Source organism: Gymnoscopelus braueri, assembly GCF_963280865.1.
Source record: "Gymnoscopelus braueri genome assembly, chromosome: 16".
Classification (NCBI taxonomy): domain Eukaryota; kingdom Metazoa; phylum Chordata; class Actinopteri; order Myctophiformes; family Myctophidae; genus Gymnoscopelus; species Gymnoscopelus braueri.
The window spans coordinates 17,470,036-17,483,505 of NC_137616.1; the positions used below are offsets into that span (position 1 = coordinate 17,470,036).

Genomic DNA, 13,470 nt, shown 5'->3' on the forward strand with positions numbered 1-13,470 from the left:
AACATGGCAATGATTGTTTGTTGATCACTCTCTAGCTCTTTTGGGAATGTGGCTGTAATTTCAGAACTGTAATTATGTGGCAGTAACACACACCATGACGCATTGGGAATATCTGAGACGATTGAAGCTGTTGTAAATCATTGCACTGTCCTTTAGAACATGAAGAGAAATGTTCCTTGCTGAGCTCTGCCCGTTTATCTCAGTGTTTAAGAATTGTTTTGTGATTTCTTCTTCTATTCTAAGTATTGTGTGACATTGTATTGTGTACTAATTTAAAAAGAAATACAGTAAAGAAAAAATCATTAGACTTGTCACTTGGTCACACTGATTATTTTCAATAATACTTACAAAAAATGTTGATCAACATGAAGAGGAAAGGCATTCCATACTTGTACCTGTTTTGTTTTTTATGGCGTGACTCTGCAGGAGTCTAGCCATCTATAAGAGGGTCTGTGTCTGTGTCCACAAATTATCTCACATGCCACTGGACCGATCAATGCAAATTCTTATGCACACTGCCAGTAGGCCACAGAAGTAGGCCTACCTCCAATAACTTTATATTTTTGTATCTTTAATTTCATAATGTAAGTCAAAGGCTCTGATTCGGCTGCCTGAAATCTTGCCCAAATATGGAGTCATAAATCACAGATGACTGATGTCACGGTCTCACCACATCAAGTCCAAGATCCACATTGGAATCACACAGTTCCCACGTGGATCCTGAGATCCACGATTCATTTTTTAAATAGCCGATCTACAAGCTCATAATGCCTCTGTGAGCTTGTAGAACTATTTTCACTTGTGCTGCCCTCTTACTGTACTGTACATGGAAACCAAAGCACAGCAGAGCTTAGAATTCCCTGTAGGGAGAATCCTCATTTGGATTCAGAGGGAGCTACAGCAGCTAACCCTAGGCTTCATTCTATTTGTTACACAGTTGGTCTGCATTACAATCAACATGATTTCTCCTGCACCAAGAGATAAGTCATCACCACATCTGACCTCCCTGGAGCTTTGAGTGCATTCCCTCAACTACGCTCTGAGGACTGAGGCCATTCATCACACAAGGGCTGGGTGACAGACAAAATCAATCACAATATTTTTGACCATAATTATATCAAGAAATAGATAGTGTGAATGATTAGTGGGCTCACAAAATATTTACACAAGGTTTTTGATAATGATCAGTAATTATGACTATATAGTCATAATAATGCAGCCTATTTAGACCTCGTTATACCTTTCAATCCGGGAACACATTTGTGTAACATTGGCTGTTTGCTGTGTGTGTGTGTGTGTGTGTGTGTGTGTGTGTGTACACACACACACACACACACACACACACACAGTGTATATATATATATAGCAATTTTCTTTCTCCAGAAAACTTTGATCAGGATTTAGAAGCCGTTTTTAGAATCGGCCTCAGGTCTAAATGGGTTAAAAGCATGAAAAGACAACACTTACGACATATCACAATATATATCCCAAACAAAAGCTAGATTCATATCAATAGATAAACATATTGCCCAGGCCACACACACGTTTGTAAAGTTCTTTATTTTGCCCCTTATTTAACTCTTATTTTACAGGTGCTCAGCAGTAGCCCATATGAATGAACTGAATTATATTATTATTAATATTATACTTAAACAAATCAAATCCATACCCCTAACCTCAGTCAATAAAGAAAACACATCTGTAATAGCATCACAATTTATTTTTCTCATTTAAATAAGTCTTTTTAATTATAGTTAAAATTCAATTAATTTTCATTCACAGTCGTATTAATCAACTCGGAAAAAGGAAAAAGAAAAAATCTGAATATTGATAGAAGTTCTCTTTCAACTAGTTGAAGTAGAACTGACAATATGAATCTGACAGGCAGCAGCAGAGAGAATGCACACCAAAAGGTTAGCTTGGAAGAGTCGTCCATCAAGCGAAATGAAGGTTACACCACATGGACGAGAGTCAAGGTTACAAACCTATGTACATCAAATGAACGATGAGTGTAAAAATGGAACTTCATGGCTCCACTTCTACACTCTCGAAAAGTTAAATATTCAGGATTTTTCTGTGTATCTTTTGCATGGAGATTGTTTACAGTGCAGTGCAAAAACATCTTACAGCTTCGCTCAGTAAATTTCTTTTTTTAATATTAGACACCCAGACTAATTGGGGGAAAAAAGAAAAAGACCCTTTTTAAAAATAAAAAATAAACAAAAACAAAACTGTACAATAGACGCAAGCAAAAAAACAAAAATAAAAAAAAAAGAATCTTCTGAATTCTTCCATGGCAAGACTAGGGCTTCTTTAGGAAGGTGGTACGGTACAGTACTACCTCCGTTTCACAGCTGGCCTGGTTCCCTTGCTGGCTGCCGGCTTGCTAGAGCCCTTTGAGCCAGAGAATAGCTTGGTCATGAACTCTGAGACATCTGGCAGCTCGGGGTTGGGGTTCAGCATGTTCATGGACTGTTCCATTTCCTGTAGAGAAGGGTGTGAACAAACCGTCACGATAGTGCAAGTACTCAAATGCTTGCAATGTAGGATTCTGAAGTACACAGAGACTACATAAACCACTAAAAGGTATGCAGTATTATAAAGGCTCACATATACATGTATCTGCAGGTATCAGCACTTAAAATGTAAGACTATTTAAGACTGTTTAATACCAATGTTAGTGGAAATTGAAGACCAAGTTATTAACTCATTCACTGCCAGTCTTTGGGTTAAAAAATAAATAAATAAATAAGAAAGAAGAAAAAAAAAAAAAAATTAAAAGTCGTTTTAGTCGTTCTTGGCAGAGGGGGCTTAAAGGACAAAAGTCGTTTTAGTCGTTCTAGGCAGGGAATGAGTTAAATGCTAAATGTCATTAATTCGGCAATCCTTATCAGTCATGGTTAAAGCAATTGCAAGGTTGCCAAATGTCAGGGATTGGTTGGAGGGGCTTATGGCTGCACAAATACTGTATATGTAAGGTCTCTTGTACCAGTTACTGTTTTTATTCAAAATAAAGGCCGTTTTGCTAGTAAACAAACACTAAATGCATGTTTATCAGAATTTAAAGTTACATGCTCATTTTATCTCTTAATTCTCACTGCTTTTTCCTTGGCCGTCTACTCAGAATTAATATCTCTTTTTGAATCATTCATCATTTGACTCTCATTTCTGTATGTCTTTCATAAGCTGACATGCATGCACCTTGTCCTTCATCGGTCTCTACAGATAAGTCTCCTTCTTTCCCTGCTCACTCCTATCTCTTGGTCTGCTGTCTATAACTGAGTAAATGAGGTCTTTCTTCACCTTTCTCATCTCTGGGTCATTGGTGTTGACAACCTTGGGAAGCAGGACAATGATCAGCAGTGGAAGAACCATCATCATAACCTGTAGATGAAGTGGAAACAAGCAATTAGACGAACAGGAAGTACATGACTGTGAGCATCAATGCGAAGTCTGCCAATAGCATGGCAATAACTGGTACACCAATCTCAGACAAGAATTAACACAAATGTAACTACATAAATCATATTCCAATCACAATTCCAGTCAGACTTTTTTTTTATCTATTGTTGATTTTAGGCTTTGCAGACCCAAACCTGTATTTATCAAGCCTCTAAAACTTAAGTGCCAGAAAATGTAAAACAATACATCTTGCTCCACCAGAATTTTATATATTCTGTCTACACCTACCTAAATCTAGCCCACTATTTAAAATGTGAATGAATTACCCAGGATTGCATATGATAATACTGTTTAACAGTGGGAATTGTGTGTTTTTTTTTAACTCTGTGAGGTGCCAGCTGTCTAAGCATGCGTGTCCCTACAAAAGAAGACCAATCACAGCCAACTACACAGCTCAGCTGACGCTGCCATACCTATCACAGTCCCCCAAAACAAGACCAATTATAGTCAACTGCACAACTCAGCCGACACTACTACACCAATCACAACTCAGCAACAGTGATTCTGAAGCGCTTGATAAATACAGGCCCTGATGGCAAATTATAATTACATTTAAATGTGATGTGGCGCCCTGCCCAATTCTGTTCAAGAACTGTGTTGAAGGTCATTCCCTCTCTCTGACCTTGCCATCTTGTCGCTCTACTTTTACAATTTACATTATCTAATAATGTGAAAACGTCTTTTATGTACCATCTTAAAAAATAATGAGGGGTTACTCCTGTGCAATCAAGCAAAAGCATTAAAAGGACGCCAAAAAAAAAAACTTTTAAGTGAAGTCAGTGTAACAGCAACATCAGTGGGTAAGTATTCTACAAGACCACACTGGAAAATCAAACTGCCTATCGCTATTGGTCCTGACAAAGATGAGTACAGCATTCCTCCAACATGAATATGTGAGCATCTGAATTATTTCTACACCACTGATGAACAATACAAACTACACAGTAAGTTGATAGTACAATGTCAATATTTACCATGGGATTCATGAGGAAATCTGTCCAGCCCCAAGTCTCCCTCTTCATGAAGTAGGTGTGTGGGCCATTGGCCCTAACCTGGAGGGGGTACGGCTGGCGGATGACTTCAGAGGTCTTGATGTAGTTCACAATACGTGCCCTATGAAATGGCTTGCAGTTTAGAAACAAGTTGCCTTGAAGCATACAGTAGAGAAGCTTAAAATGACACACCACACCAGACTGTCTGCGTTTGAATATGAGCCACCTATGCAGGGCCTTACCTCATTTTCCCTTTGGAGGTTATGTCCACACGTATTGGTTCAAATTTATATGCAGGTGTCACAACCTCCACAACGTAAGATCCAGAAGGGACATCATTCACAGCGAAACTCCCATCAGTTCTGCAGAAAAACACAAAGGTTTCATAGTCAATTTGTCACGATTCATAACAATTAAATTTCCTATATTTTCATTTTTTTTAAAAGAACCAAATGGACCCTTGAGAACCTATTTGTACACTCTTGCGTTAGTTATTATAAAGCTTATTTAACCAGTAAACCCACTTTGAGACTTAAGTCTCTATTTCAAGTGTGAACTGGCCAAGAGGCCAAAAGATTACACAGCGTGACCAGTAAGACAATACAGGAGAACAAATTAACATTGATTGAATACTATATTAACAGTTTGCAAATAGTACAGTAGAACGATTATACAATTGTGCTAAAAGGACACAAAAAGCCCTAAGGACGGTGGTCCTGTGTATTCAATTCATCGAGACATTTAAAGACAATAATTAACAATACATCATCAACACGACAGTGTAGAAGAGGATCCCTGAGTTGCCTTGGATCAAGACAATCATAGATGTATTTAATAGACTTTGGCATTAGCATATCTATCATAGATACTAAAGTAAAAGTCAGACTCGATAAAATATATCTATGATAGTCTTGATCCAAGGCTAGTTCCAGAGATATACATCTTATCAAACATCCCGTGACCTGATGCTTATAAAACTGGGGGTCCTTGACATAAAAAAGGATTTAGAATGACTGTAATAAGACAAGTCAGCAATCTGCTGTGTTGCTACAGAGAGTAGCACATACACAATGCTAACAATGCTAACGCTAGATTAGCCTGGTGGTGGTTAGTTAGTTCGCTGTACGACGACACACAGTGATGTGGTTCCCCGGGTTCTTTCTTACCTCAAAAAGCCCACAAAGTCTTCCCCTTCCACCAGGATCCGGGCCGTGGAGACCCAGTCCTGCGTCTTCACGCCCGGAACGATGGCCCTTCCCTCGATCTTGAACCGATCGCCTCCTCCTCCGTTGGGCTGTGCTGAGAGACCTGTGCCGCTAGGCCCCGGCTCCATGTTGTCACTGAAACAGCTCGCAAACACGAACAGAGACTGCACTAGAAGACATAACGGCGCTATTCTAGCCCTGTGCAACATCTTGTCGCTGTTTTGTTTTATTACTAACAACCGTTACGTGTTGACTATATGCTGGTGAACATCTAAGCCTGTGTGTGTTGTGATCTCCAGAGCAGCCAGGCCGTTGGTTTCGATGGTTTCCTTCTTCCGACTATTAGCAGCAGCGTTTCTGCATCAGCTGGATGTGTCGAAAATAATGACGTCACGGGTCAAAAAATGAAGCTTTATTGACAACAATGCCGGGGACAAAAACACAACCTGTAAATGTTTCTGTCCAGAATAGTTATTTTTAGATAATAATAATAATAATGATGATAATAATAATAATAATAATAATAATAATAAGTTAAGTTAGGGGTCATTTCCATTCAAAACTATATTTTTGCCATGGACAGAGGCCAATAATATTACAGGTAACTTTGAGAGTGCATGAATGGATTTGGTTCCATCTGTGCACTCTCAGAGTTATGGGGGTTCTTGAAAATAGAAGGTTAGAGAACCACTGTCCTAGTGGGCTCTTAATGTGGCATAGTGTCATAGTAAATCATACATATTCTTAAGAAAACCTGGAGACTGACATTCAGTAATTGGGTCTTATGATCAAAATAAGAACATGATAATGTTATGTAAAAAACAAAGGACAAGTCTTGCCACAGACACATTTGTCTGTATATGGACATATTGATGAGCCCTGGTTTATTTAATAGCCCCATCTATCAATGTGGTATTATCCTCAGTATTGGGCCAACTGAGACACACTGTTACAGAGCCCTAACCTTAATTTCAAAGCTGATTGGTCTGGTTTCCAGACTAAAAAGGCCCCACATTCAGAGGGGAATTTTATGAACAGGCAAAGTAGGCAATCACCTGGGGTCCTCCAGAGTAATAAGGGTCAGGCCAAATATTTAGTTTCACTGTCCTTTCTGGTTGCCCAAGGCCCCTGGACCTTCTGTATACTCTAGATTAGAACTGGTTGTTTTGGCACACGGCAGGTCACTACTGTAAGGCCTGATGTACAGAGGTCCTATACTGACCCGTTGTTGAAGACCCCCCTGTACGTTTTTGCACTGTGCAAAGTGATAAGGTCCTTTGGGTCAGTGTTATTTCATTTGGCTGTTTTAACAACTATTTGTCACCGATGTCTATCACAATTTTATGCCTTTGGCTGATACAAGCTAAAATAGTCAAGTATTTTTTGACGAGTCTCTCATCTCATTACTGTAATAATAAAAGCTGTGTAAACACATTTACAAGGTAAAGTTTAGGTGGTAGGTTTCATCCCAGATGATAAATGAAAAACTTTATGTATATAAGTATGCTATATTGGTCACATCCAAAAAAAAAAATATTACATATACCTGATATTGTTTTAATGCATTAATAATGTATTTTATGCTGTATAATAATGCATGAGGTCATACACCGATCACTGAGCAGCATTCATGTTAATTGACAAGTCTCAATGGATTGCAAACAACTGAGCGAAGCTGCCAAGTGTTAACTTTGTTAAGATGATTGTGTGTGAATCTGACTAAATGTGAAGTGTACAGTGCATCTCATTTGTCCCGTCTATTCTCATTCCAAATCTGAGGCAGCCTCAGGCCCAGGGGCCCATGGACTCAAGATCCAGCCCTGTACCTTATACTGCCTCTAGTTAGTATAACTGCACAAGACTTTTGCATTCATTCATATTTGCACAGTACAGTCATGTCTGTCCTGTATCATGGCCACAATTAATTTAATGTTATGTATGGTTCAGCCAAATCATCATTAGGCTCCCCATTATCTATAACTTTGTCTAACCACCTCTTATCACAACAATCCGATCAACACACCACCACACACTTGAAGATTGATGATTGATTTCCATCAAATTTATTTGATAAAAAATAATGATAAAGAAAAACAAAAACATAAAACAAAACAAAACAAAAAGAAACCTTAAGACTGGTGCAGTTTCAAGTTCATGATTCAGAAGAACCAAGGTGCAAAACTGTGCAAAATGATTCCTTGGTTTTTGCAGAAAGGCTACCTGGCCCTGCTTCTTCATCGTTTCCCTCTCCAACTGAGGGAGTTGGCTGATTTTAATCAGTTCATCAATCCCATTAGCAAGAGGTTTGAGCGAAAGAGTGAACCAGTCCATTTCAGCTAAAAAAACAGCCGTCTTCAGGCAGTAGTGGTCACGTCCTCAGTGCTATGTTGACAATTGTCAGCACAGTTGTGATAGGTAAGACTCAATAGCCTAACAAGAGGGGGAAAAATCGTTATCTTTACAGTCAGTATAATGTCATTCTGTGTGTGCGCGCGTGTGTGCACACACACAATTGGTGATAAGCTGCCACCAACTATAGGTGTGTGGTGTTAGGATGAACTGTATGTACAGACATACATTACATTTAATAAATACAAATGATCTGTAACAGTTACAAAATCAACCATGTCTTTTACATTTAGATCCATGTTAAAATATGATGTGTTGCAGCATGCCCTCAGCCATTCAGGACACAGGGATATCCATTAATGGTTTTGTATCGTGGCAGCGCTTGAATGTTTTGAACAGACAGGAGTGACTTCTAGCTGCTTGGTACCAGGTAAAAAGCTGATGGTGACTATGTGAAATTTGTATGAATAATGTTTTGACACAGCTTTTATGAATAATGTGACATGACAGAGGAGTAACGCTCTCACCTTGGCTATGTCTCCTGTAGTTCCTGGAACTAAACATAATTGGGACTCCTCTGTCCACAAGTCCTTCAGTCGCTGCTTCATGACTTCAAGATTTCTGAAACCAGAAATGTAAAATGTTAACTGAATAATTGAGTCAATGTTTGCTGAACAACACTGCGCTGTTAATAAGTCATAGACGTATGGAATTTAATTTGTAAAATCAATCATCTCCAGATCGTTTCTGATTAGATACTTCAAATCTGCATTGTGAGCTTGTAGATCTGAAATCTTTGTTTTTTCAGCTATTTTTGCCAAATGTTGTCATGCCCAGAATAAGGATGCTAGGATTCAAGTGGTTAAATTGCAACGATAAAAAAAATTGTCTATCGGATTATGCAATGCAATTACCTAAAAATCTAACTACTGCGAGTTGTAGTCAATATGCCAGACTGGGGTCCTGTCTGGCAGGGTCATTTAACTTCTTGGAGAAATTCTGCAATGACCTTTTGGTGAAATTTGAACATAAACAACCTACCTGTCTGAGTATCTGTCCTGCAGGCTTTTGCCATTTGTGGAAAGTTCAGGCCACCATTTCCTGATGACGGACTGGACCCAGTGTAAACCAACAATTATATGTCTGTCATAAACAAACAAAACACAACAGATAAAGAAACTCATCCAAACATAATCTAAACTATAGGAAATCGCTGATGACACATGTTCAAACACACGCTTACTCTTCATATGTACTGCCGAGAATCACTTTCAGTTGTGGCAGAAGGTCAATACAGCAGCCAAGTGATAAACATGGTGCTTCATCTTGAAGGCTGGAGAGGCAACAGAAAGTCTCAAGTTAGAATATTAAGGCCCGGTGGCTCAGACAGTTATGCATCAACTACAAACAAAATATTAAATACATGGCCAGTTCAATTCACGGCTGAGGACCTGTGTTGCATATCCTCCCTCAATGTTACCATCACAAGAACATAAAAATGCTATAGCCTTAAAAGTGATGTCTCCGTCTTCAATTGTTGGCCTTGGCAGTAGCCTGAAACATCGGTTGAGTAATAATGGTAATGGTTAAGCTTAAAGGACGACTTCACCCATTTTCAACTATCTTCATATAATTGGTCCTCACTAATGTTCATGATAAAATGGTGAAAATAAATAAATACTACCATTAATCGGTCTGAGGGCTGTGGACACTTCAGAAACCCGCCTACCAGTGACAATACCGTGGGAACAATGGCTTCCATTATAGCATGCCAACTTTCCAGGAATAGAAAGCATGCAGTTTCTATTAGCTTAGAATCTCCATTGATGATGTCACTGGTAGGCGGGTTTCTGAACTGTCCACAGCCTTCTTCTGAGACAAAGATGGGGTAGACAAAAATGGTACCATACTATAATGAGCATTAGTGAGGACCAATTAGATGATCATCCTTTAATGTTAGATGCAGATGGCTACAGAGAGTGTGTCCTGGAAGCTAACCTTGGAGAACACAAATCAATGAAATAACAAGTGCATACACATACAGTAGACAATATTTCACCTTCAAGTGATGTGGAACTTGGTAGAACATTGGGTTCAATTATTTTCTATATACAGCATATTGACCTAATCATCTTTGTTGGTGTTTGTTTATGAGCTAAAAGTATGATCTTGAGAGACGTTTTGCCATACAATGAGTGATTGAGTGGAATCGCAACTTCCAGTTCGTCGATCACAGAAGTAACAACATTTGGACATACATCATGTCTATGTAGCTATATAACCGTAGATTCTACCACATTGCTTTAATGTGGTTTATAATAAAATGTTCACTATTGTGCTGAAGACACTACTGAGATGCAAGGAGAGATCAACATCACAAAAGTTTGTGCTGAGATGAACATTACTCTTACTCTGTGTGGTAGGCTAGCTACGTAATTCCATTCCCATTCCAATTTTTGCCTATTGTGCCAGATTCATTACTTACATTTAAGTTTTTAAAAGGAAATATTTGTAATAGCACCAAAGCCTATCAAGATCACAAGGTTAATGTGTCTGTGGTTGCTGTGTCTGTTTCAGAGTTGTATCCTATCCAGTGCTATGCGGTCATCGGTTACAGGTTAAGATGAACTATTCAAAGAGCTACATGAAAGCGTATATTATTAAAGTGAGCTCAGACTTACTTTTTTGTTAAGACAGGTAGGCAATCGAGCAGCACACCTGTGTCTTGAATTCTGTAGAAAGGAAACAAAAACACAACAGAATATGAAGCAAGTTTAAGTGTCCAAAAAGGCTAAACATCACAACAGAAATATTAAATAATAAATGATCATGAATTACCTGATTAGATAAGCGACTAATTCACTGGCGTTTCTTCGCCATAGTGTCAGAGCAACGTTTAGCCGAAGTTTCCTTTCAAAAAGAACATGATTCATAGCTTCATGGTCCTTTGATATCTTTGGAAGTAAAACAAACAATGCACAGGTTCATGAGGGACATGATCATGATGAATGATAATGATGAATAAGTCAAGATCACAGCTCAACATTGAGGCTTGTCCAGGACACGCAGATTCTTTGACAGGTTGAAGAGAAATGTACTTGTCCCTCCAGACACATTAAAGATGCACATTTTTGTATTAGATAATTTTTTGATAATACCTTCAAAAATTATACTCTGCTGAATTCATGATATCACATAAAAAAATGTCAAACTGAACACACCTAGGAAAAATCATCAATAAACAATATCTCCAATGCAGCATGTTCTATTCAGTCAAAGGTATCTCACCTCTGCAAAGTAGTCACCATACTTGGTGCCAGGCCCTGCCATTTTGGGAGTCTCGGCAGAGATCACAGGGAAGGCGCAGTTGTCATTGTAGTGTGCGGCCCGAACGTCCTCGGAGCAGGTCAGCTCATTTTCTTTGTTGGCCATGCCGGTGTCAGAGGTAAGGCCGGTATGAATCGTTCGGCGGCGAAGCCCCGTACTCGCCACCGCCGATGTAGGCCCTTTCCTCTTGCACAATGACTTTCGTTTCACTTTGCCTGGTTTGTGTACTTTGTAATCCGCTCCAAACCTATCAAGCGGGAAGTCAAGATGTACTGAATGAGAAGCTGAAATTAAAGACAACATAGTACATCTGAAGACTCAGAGCCATTACCATGGTGCATATGCTTATGGAAAAGTGCCTTGGTGGACCAGTGACTGACAGTGATTATCTGTGGGACACAGATGGTGATTATGAATGTTATGATTAGATGATCCCCACAGGTGTGGATCAGACTCACCCGTCTTTATCTAATTCTTCCTTATTTAACTTATCCACCTAAAACGAAAGGATAGGGGATAAAGACACTCTTCTACAGTCTCTATTCCACTTTATAAGTCACCAAGGTTTTTGGCATAACAACAGTAACACAAAGTTTCATATTCAGAGATTAGCCCACCTCCTTCATGTTCTTCTCTGCAGCAAGATGCAGCAGGCCGGGTTGCAGAAAGGCATGGGCTGTGTCCTGGTTGGGACCAAGGGATTTCCTCTGTAGCCCATCATACTTTCCTGCAGCCATAATAGGGGACGCTTTGTAGGACAGAGACAGACAAGTTCCAAGTTAGCATTGCACCCCAAAAGTGATACGTCTTGAGATCTGGCCTAACGTTGCTTTATGTCACTTACAGGCCAGGGTGAAACGGCGCCCTGTCAGAATGGCTTAAAAACACTTCCCTAAAAGCAAATATTACCTCAAACATTATTTGTAAACAAAGCAAATAAACACTTAAAAGCCCAGGAGGCGTTGGCTATACTACTGCTAGACAAGCATAACACGTTAGCACCCTGAGCTACACCTAAATGTCTCTTCCACCGGGTCTGTTGTTTATTCGTTTATTTATTTGTTAGGCGTAACCAAGTTTAAGGCTGCAACATGTGTCATCTGATATAGTCTCGTGTTCGAAGCCAGATCTGGTGGGACTTTAAATCCCAACAAGCTGGCTGTAGCTATGAAGGATAAACACAGGAGGCCTCTCTAGGTGCGTGCTATTAGCTACTTTAGCCATCCGAGCAACAGGAAACATATGGTTTCAACAATGCCGTTTTTGGACAACAACGGTTAAACACTTAACAGCTAATACTGTTGACTAAATACTCACCGTCTCATTTTGTGAAATGCCGTACAGTTTCCTCTGGTGTATGTAATCCAACAAGTGAGTGAACCACGGTGAAAAGTGTCTCCTCTATGCTAGCTGGTTGGCTCCTTTCCGACTTTTTGCCATTCAAATGAACACACAACAGCACTGTGCAGGAATTGTGGGATTGATGACGGCTAGGTATGGAGCTTTAGTGACATCTAGCGGTCTTTTATGGTAATTAGCAAATTATGGTAATCTGTACAAATCAACACAAGGGCAGTGGTGGAAAAAGTACTCACATTTTTTAATTAAGTAAAAGTATCAATACTGCAACGTAGAAATAGTAAGTAAAAAAAAAAGTTAAAATCCAGAATAAAAAAATTACTTACCTAAAGTAGAAAGTGTTATTATGCAGAATGTCCCATTTCACAAGTTTTCAAATGTATAAAAATCTTGAAAATAGCAGATCTACAAGCTCACAGATCGGCTATTTTCAAATGGCCGAAATGCATATAGGGCTGAAGTGGTTAATGTATGTTTTGTAATAATAATCAAAATCTACAAAGTAACTAGTAACTAAAGTTTTCAAATAATTCTAATGGACTAAAAGTATAATATGTGCCTCTGAGATATAGTGGAGTAGAAGTAAAACTACAAAAAAAAATTGAAATACTCCACTATAGTGAAAAATACCTCAAAATTGTACTTTTAGTAAATGTACTTACTTACTTTACACCACTGTTTTTTCTATGCCACAATTTTTAACAGTAATACAAATCAACACAAGGCAGGTTTATTTTGAGATGAGGAAAAATCCAAATGACAATGTCTAACTTCTG

At 38.9% G+C, this 13,470-nt stretch overlaps 2 protein-coding genes across 2 annotated transcripts; both read right to left on the minus strand.

The window, feature by feature from the left end:
* Positions 1–1,541: 1,541 nt before the first annotated feature.
* emc7b (ER membrane protein complex subunit 7b) lies at positions 1,542–6,017 on the minus strand. Its single transcript, XM_080453700.1, has 5 exons — positions 5,621–6,017; positions 4,697–4,816; positions 4,437–4,575; positions 3,304–3,384; positions 1,542–2,484 (listed from the first exon to the last, which is right to left on the minus strand). Exons 1-5 carry the CDS (start codon positions 5,866–5,868, stop codon positions 2,338–2,340), a joined length of 735 nt encoding a protein of 244 aa, XP_080309826.1. The 5' UTR covers positions 5,869–6,017; the 3' UTR covers positions 1,542–2,337.
* A 1,680-nt stretch (positions 6,018–7,697) lies between these two features.
* katnbl1 (katanin p80 subunit B-like 1) lies at positions 7,698–12,772 on the minus strand. Its single transcript, XM_080452947.1, has 10 exons — positions 12,653–12,772; positions 11,953–12,083; positions 11,794–11,831; positions 11,297–11,582; positions 10,847–10,962; positions 10,690–10,740; positions 9,252–9,341; positions 9,050–9,151; positions 8,536–8,629; positions 7,698–8,089 (listed from the first exon to the last, which is right to left on the minus strand). Exons 2-10 carry the CDS (start codon positions 12,070–12,072, stop codon positions 8,057–8,059), a joined length of 930 nt encoding a protein of 309 aa, XP_080309073.1. The 5' UTR covers positions 12,073–12,083; positions 12,653–12,772; the 3' UTR covers positions 7,698–8,056.
* Positions 12,773–13,470: the final 698 nt, after the last annotated feature.

Excerpts from the sequence above, each read along its gene's own strand:
- emc7b (XM_080453700.1), bottom strand. The coding sequence starts at position 5,868 with ATGTTGCACAGGGCTAGAATAGCGCCGTTATGTCTTCTAGTGCAGTCT. Across the intron at positions 3,385-4,436 it reads ATTTCCTCATGAATCCCATG|GTTATGATGATGGTTCTTCC; the intron begins GTAAATATTGAC and ends CTTCATCTACAG. Across the intron at positions 2,485-3,303 it reads ATGACCCAGAGATGAGAAAG|GAAATGGAACAGTCCATGAA; the intron begins GTGAAGAAAGAC and ends CCTTCTCTACAG.
- katnbl1 (XM_080452947.1), bottom strand. The coding sequence starts at position 12,072 with ATGGCTGCAGGAAAGTATGATGGGCTACAGAGGAAATCCCTTGGTCCC. Across the intron at positions 11,832-11,952 it reads CAGAGAAGAACATGAAGGAG|GTGGATAAGTTAAATAAGGA; the intron begins GTGGGCTAATCT and ends CTTTCGTTTTAG. Across the intron at positions 9,342-10,689 it reads CTACCTGTCTTAACAAAAAA|CCTTCAAGATGAAGCACCAT; the intron begins GTAAGTCTGAGC and ends TTGCCTCTCCAG.